Genomic DNA, 7,140 nt, shown 5'->3' with positions numbered 1-7,140 from the left:
AATAAAGCTGAATACAATCCAGACATCAAATCAAACGTCCTTCTTACATATTTTTCGGAGATCGGTAAGAGTTGTTTTCAAAAGCCTCTTTGTCCCTTATCTACTTCACTTTATTTACTTACTCATGTGAATCCAATGACTTGACTGTCTAATAATTGCCAACAGGGGGAGCTGGTGCAAAACGTCCTACTGTGGACAAGCCTTTAAAACACCTTTTACAGTAAGAGCACTCATCTTGTTCTACCTCTTATTTTATAGATGAAATCACATCAGTGTCTGAGTTAGATTTTTTTATTTCCTTCTCAGGAGTGAAAATGTAGTCATACAAATACAAGTACTACATTCAAATGCTGAACAACAGTATTTTAAACACTTTGCTTATGTGAAGAAAACAAGTGACAACCAGTACACATACTCTAACAATAATGGAGCAGTAGTAACCAAATGATGTGGATCCAGCAATAAAAACAAGATAATGTGGAGTGAACGAGTAATAGCAAACATACTGGAAGTAACGGTGCATCATGGGTAACGCACCAAAGGCTCCTGTGTACGACGATTTTCAGGCAGGTATTTTTTAAAACGTCTTCTTTCATCAGTAGTTATACTTTTTAGGATGCGAAAAGATGACCCACATATACAAACATACAGCAGGTAACCACGTGCATGCACTCGTCTTTCTGAATGAACAACAGCAAACTTTGGACTGTTTCTATTCTACTCCAAACTGAAGCATCAAGTGCATAACTCAAATGTGTGGATTCTTCAGCACTTCCACACGCGCTGTCCTGCAAAGACATATCTGATTTCTATTGTGGCAGTGCTGTTCTGTCCTGAGGACTATCTACTTTCTCTCATGCTTTCTGAGAGCACTCATTTCCTGTCACTCCTTAACCTGTGGATTCAAAGTTATGTTTCATGTCTGCCAATGATTGCCCAACATGCTTTTTAACTGCATCGGCAGTCGAGTACAAAGAGAACAAATATTCATCCCAGTTAAAGAAAAACAAACACATTCAGCAGTATCATGCTAAGGCAGAGTGGGAGGCCTTCCCTTGTCTTTAGAGGGCCTGCTTTACCTCATGTTTCCTCATCCTGTCTCAGAGGAGGATATATTTAGGTCTCTTCTCTCGGCACAGCCAACAGGTCAATATAAATGAAACTTCCTGGAGAGAAACTTCTCCACATGGAAATACACAAAAGGTTATAAACCCCATTCCAAACAACATCCCTTCATAAAGAATTGGCTACCATTATAAACACTGACTAGTCCATTAGACTAAAATGCATACTATTAGTTAGGGGCAGCACATTAGCTTATTTACTTGGTTATCAAATGTATAAACACGAGTATTTAAGACCTTGCAGTTTTAAGTTGTTAAGAATGTTTTAACAGCTTGACTTGTTGGAAACAAGATTAAAGGGGACACAAAGGACACAGCATTCAGTTCAAGTCTTTGGAGCAAACACTGCTCCCCTACTCCTTTTAAAACAGAGGTTACTCAGGGAGGCAGGAGGGAGAAACGAAGATGTGAAGAAGTGTTTTGGTCTACAGAGATGTATCACAGTCCTGCGTTGGGAGGACTACGGGCTTCTTCCTCAGGCTCCGGGGGTTCCAGCGTGTTGGCCCATGAGAGGGTCCTCCCCCTCCACCCCCTCCTGGATGGGGGTAATCTCGTGCTCTGCTATGATCACGATGGTGTTCTCATCCATCAGCTCACAGGTGGGGTTGGAGAAAGCCGACAGGGGAAGAGTGATCCTCTGCATCTCACGCTCATACACTCGCTGCTCATGATGCTTCTTTAAGTCCCGACCCCTAAACACAGACGAGGGAGATTCATTACATTAATAAATACTCTGAAATGTTCTGAAACTGTGTATCAACAATGATTCTTTACAAAAGCTTGAGTTCAAACAGAACACATTCTTTTATGTGTTTTGCCCAGAATTTGTTGAGAGGATGAATTTCATGTTTTTACGGTATGTAGCAAGAGAGCCAGCTGGATGGAGAGGGAAAATGCTAACAATAATCTGCCTAGTAGCATCTCTAAAGCTCACTAATTAACATGCCGTTTTTTGTGAAGGGACCAGACAAGGGAGATCATTATATTAAAAGGTGGGGTAGGTAAGTTTGAGAAACCGGCTCGAGATACACTTGTTGTTATATTCCATGGAATGCTCTTAACATCCCGATAGCAATGAATATCTGAAGCGCTTTGACAAAAAATCCATTAAAAAATGTCTTCTGTGGAAGCCGTAGTACTGTAAAAAGCACGACCAATCATCTGAGCCGGCCCGGCTAAAGTAACTGGATAGCCTACCTGCCTGTCAGCCTTCCATCTGTGCACAAACTTATCTCCTGCCCTCATTGGTCATGTGCACGTTCGTGTGTGTTGGAGGAGGGGCTCTGTAAGGAAGTGGCAGATTTGTTCCGGCTGTGTATTTTCAAATTCTAGCGCACTCGAGCTGGTTTCTCCAAAATTACCTACCCCACCTTTAATAAATAAGAGCGATTACGCACATATCAGTAGTCATGTGATCTGATGTTAATGAAATAATATGAATTGTTGCTTCTTTAATTGTTCCTCAAAACTTAAGACAAAAAATATAATGGAAGCAAACAATCAGAGAGCAAGTCTTATTTTGCTACTAGAACAAATATATATTCATGATAAGGAGCTTCAGATCAACTGTATGCTGATAAAAGAGCCTGTAATAACAAGTGTCATGTCTGGAGCAAAGGCAATCGACATATGGTGTTGACAAGTTGGCGAAAAGTTTATCAACTCCAAAGACAAACAGTGATGAGAGGCGGCATGAGACTGCTTCCCACTGATCTGGAGCCAAAGCACAGCAAATCTCAAAACACCTTCTATCTGAATGGTCAGGGCAGCATGTTCTGAAACTCTGTGTAATATCAACATTGATTCTTTGTAACAGCTTCAGTTCAAACAGAACACATTCTTCACAATCTTTTATGTTTTTGACCCAGAATTTGTTGAGAAGATTAACTTCACTTTCATGTTTTTACGGAATGTAGCAAGAGAGCCAGCTGGATGGAGAGGGAAGCTGCTCGTAGCATCTTTAAAGCTCACTAATTAACATGACGTTTTTTGTGAAGGGACCAGACATTTCCTGGAGTTAAAACAATTCAGGCTAGCTGTTTTCTCCTGTCTCAAGTTTTTTTGCCAAGCTAACATCAGATTGGTATCCATCTCTTCATCTAACCCTCAGCAAAAAATATGAATAAACATGATTTCAAAATGTCAAACTATTTACTATTAAGACAAGAATTACAAGTTGTTCACATAAAGCACATGTGTCAAACTCAAGGCCCGGGGGCCAAATCAGGTCCTTGGTGGATTTAATTTCGGCCCGCAGGATAATTTCTAATTACTATTAGATCTGGCCCGCCGGTATATTGCACGCACACCTTCACTCCATCCTGAGGGTTTCCTCAGCTCAGAGCCTGACCCCAAACATTGATGAACTTGCACCCAAGATGAGACGCCAAGTATCTGGCTTGAACTAGCATCACAGAGCAGCACACTGAGTTTAATGGATGTTTCCTTCTGCACTTTCTTTTTTGAGACAACAGGGCATGTTTGATTTGTTTTTTGAGGGGAATAGTTTTTTTTAAGCTGTTTTTGGTAATCATAAGAAATGACTCCGGAAAAGCTGCAGATAGAGCCAGAAGAAATGAATGCAACTGATTATATAATGTTTAATGTTGTTTTTGTAGGCAATCATTTAAGCTTTGTTAGTTCCAGGTTTAATATGTGCAATGAGTTCATTTCAATAAGTTTCGCAATAAACATTGAACCAGTCTGGCCCACTGTGTATTTGAAATTGACACCCCTGACATAGAGAGTTTAGAAGACGTATTACTGATATAACATTAGGGACAAAGCACTTGCTCATCACTGCGAGCCTGAGTGCTTTTTGCGGTTCTTAAGTACGTCAAGCCTGTGTGGGATCTGTACTCCTACTGAATGGTCAACGGTCTGTTCCCAATGGGAGTTTAGCATAGACCTCTGCATGCATCACACCCTTTCTGGCCAGCAGAATACTAGAGTTAAAAACTGTTGAAGGAGGGAAGTCTACAGCCAGTCCTGGCCGGTGTAGAAGAAAATTGGCATGCTTTCCAAACAGCTATCCCATTACGGATGGTGATGTCATGGAACACTGAGGCTTTGTATAAACGCCCTGACACAACATGTTGCTCCTCCATATTAATAATCACCTCCTAAAAATAGAAGACAAAGACTGGGGCTTGCTAATAAGATTTGAAAGCCAAAAGCAGAGCATTTTGTGCTGTACCAAAGGGAATCACACCATCCTATTTCACATTACATAACTGCAGTGAGTGTGCAGGATTCTGCATCCAATCCAACACTCTCTTCGCCTTCAACAGTATGAATGAAGGTTTGCTTGAAATGGACTGTAGGCATTTCATTCCCTGCCTTGTCTCTCCATGTTGCGTTGTTGTGAGACAAACCAATTAAATACAATGTGTTACATCTATGGGAACAACAAAGCGCATTGTTGTGTGAACAACAGCTGATGCCATGAACTCGAAAGCATTAAACATGCCTGAGTTTTAAGTAACTATTCTTGTCTTGCTCGTGCGCCTCCTAAAACTATGAACACTACACATGGTAGTGGAAAAAGGAACTAACGAGAAGGCTCTGAAGCATAAAGAAAAAAACAGAATGTCCCCCTAGGGAGATTAATAAAGGTCTTCTTACATTTTGGCTCTGTGTCACAGTAATATCAGATGAACACAAAAAAACAACTGGACTCAGTTCAAAAACCTCTTGAGGAATTAGTAAATGCTTTAAATGTGGTCCTCTTTTATACAATTCCTCTAGGACTGAAAAAAATGATTAATGATCTTGCTGTGATTAAGATACTGACCTCTTATAAAAGTAGCCGACTGTGATGCCTACTCCGAGGAGGATTATGACCGCCATCATGAGGATACCAATGACGTAGCCTGATAAACAAAGGAGAACGTGAACGGTTAAACCTGAAAATACAAACACTTAGATATTTAGCTCATTAGAATGTATAACTCATAACAAGAGTCAACCATAGGAATAATGAACTACCAACATACCAAGGGTGCCAAGGTCCTTTTTCTTTGTGGGTCCTGTGCGAACTCGCTGGCTGATTCCAATCACTGGCTGCGCTGGAGCAACTTTTCCCTGAGAGGCTTCAGATTTGGCTGGCTCTGAGCTCTTTGTGGTGGGAATGATTCCTGATGGCTCCAGGGGCTCGGCCTCTGCTGCTACAGTGGAGACTTGTTCTAAAGATGCAAATAAACAATTTTAAACAACAGCTACATTGGTTTTTGGGGGGATGCTCTGAACTGTGCTACTGTGGATGTACTCCCAGTGGAAGCCAGATTATAAGTGAGATTTTGAGATATGAGATTTTGACCACTAGAACGTTCTACCACACAGATTTTGGGTGAAATATATACTTTAATCAATATTTGAACATTGATTTTCATCTTTACATTGCATCTACCTTTAATATCTCACGGTGCATTAGACCACGAGGGGTTATCCTGGAAATCAATAAGTAGGACTGCTTTATGGCTGAATGGTATTTGGATTTTAATATGACTTTTGAATCTGTCGGAAGAAACTTCATTTGTACCAAAATAGGGTGTGTGTCAGGTTATTGTGTCTAAACACAGAATAATCGGTTGATTTTATAGAAAATCTACTTTATTACAATATAAAATATAATAATAATATTGTATAGTGATACTTTACTTTTATTCATATTTAAATTTAGTCATGCACTTACAGGTGAATTTTCTGGACCGTGTAGTTTCAAATTACATCTCGTCTAACAACATTAACAACTGTTTAAGAGGCAGGACTAACGCCCTGACATGGCTCTCTGCTGGGACATGCATCACAGAAAGGATCGTTTAGCACATGTTCTTTCATCTGCTCTTTAACTTTCGTTTCATTTCCCCCACACAAGTTGTTTACAAACTCAAAAGTTAAAGGACAAGAACTCATAAATGTAAGCAGCCAACAAGCTGCTGTCTCCAAGCAAAAACTGTGACTCTCTACCAATGAGCTGAGGGTTGGGGCGTGGTCAACAGCTTTCTTCAAACTGAACTTTCTGACTGGTGACTGCAGGGCTTTGTTATTGCGTGACTAGGTGAGGGTTTGTAGACAGGAAAGGAACAAAGGACAAAGTAGAGACTCCTCACAGTGACTTAACCCTGACCAACGACTTACTGCAGACTAATTCAAAATGGGAAAAAACATGTGAAGAAAACTGTGGACTAGTGCGTGTGTGTTGGGATCAGGGGGGCACAGGTTCAAACCCCACTGCAGTCAGCATGTTGTTGTGTCCCTGGGCAAGACACTTCACCTCAAATTGCTCCTGTGAGGATTGCCCACAGTACTGAGTGTGTAAGTCGCTTTGGATAAAAGCATGTAACATGTTATGTAATGGTTTATTTATGGTAGGAAATATACTAAGGGGAAAGTTTGGTTGAACCATAAAAGTAGAGAATCTCCTTTTGGGTTGACTAATTAGAACATCTGCATAATATCAAAAAGTTAATCTCATTATTTCTCCCTAGCATAGCCCACCCCCCAAAAATAATGAGAGCTTTACAGCGTAGAGAAAGTAGTTGCCAGCAGCATAAAGAGAGCACAGTATCAGGGCATTTTGGAAACACAAATAATGTATGTGTTGTCATGTTGTTTTTTCAAATATACATATTAATCGTTGCCAGGCCTGTCTTTTTCAAGCTGGGGTTCTCGCTACTTTCTAAAAATGTCAGGGTTAACCTACCTTTGCATGTGTCCAGGGCACAGAATTGTTTCTGGACGGTCCCATCTGGGCCAGCAATGTAGCACCATGGCCTCTCAGAGGAGTCTGGGTTTCGGCAGTAATTGTGATCTCCCACACCTACGATAAAAACGATAAAAACAGCACAAGTCTATTACTGATGCCTCCTCGATATACAGGAATGTCTGTCCTGCTGTGTGTGTAAACCCCTTGATTCATTAATCATTAACACTGCTTCATCACACAACAATGGACAGGAGCCATGAGCACAAAGAAAGAAAAAGGCCAGTTGCTGTGAAGTGAGGCCTTAAGAAG

At 40.7% G+C, this 7,140-nt stretch overlaps 1 protein-coding gene across 1 annotated transcript in view; it reads right to left on the bottom strand.

The window, feature by feature from the left end:
• Positions 1-275: 275 nt before the first annotated feature.
• Positions 276-7,140, bottom strand: part of pik3ip1 (phosphoinositide-3-kinase interacting protein 1) — a gene marked incomplete at its 5' end in the record, with an annotated part of 7,583 nt that continues 718 nt past the window's right edge. Inside the window, 4 exons of the mRNA XM_079687105.1 lie at positions 276-1,816; positions 4,918-4,996; positions 5,120-5,308; positions 6,829-6,976. Of these exons, the coding sequence (XP_079543231.1) occupies positions 1,600-1,816; positions 4,918-4,996; positions 5,120-5,308; positions 6,829-6,976 (633 nt within the window). The 3' untranslated portion in view covers positions 276-1,599. The remainder of the gene's footprint in view (positions 1,817-4,917; positions 4,997-5,119; positions 5,309-6,828; positions 6,977-7,140) is intronic.

Source organism: Notothenia rossii (genome assembly GCF_949606895.1).
Source record: "Notothenia rossii genome assembly, chromosome: 6".
NCBI lineage: Eukaryota > Metazoa > Chordata > Actinopteri > Perciformes > Nototheniidae > Notothenia > Notothenia rossii.
Note: the sequence above shows the minus strand (reverse complement) of the source record. Positions and strands in the feature narration are given on the sequence as shown.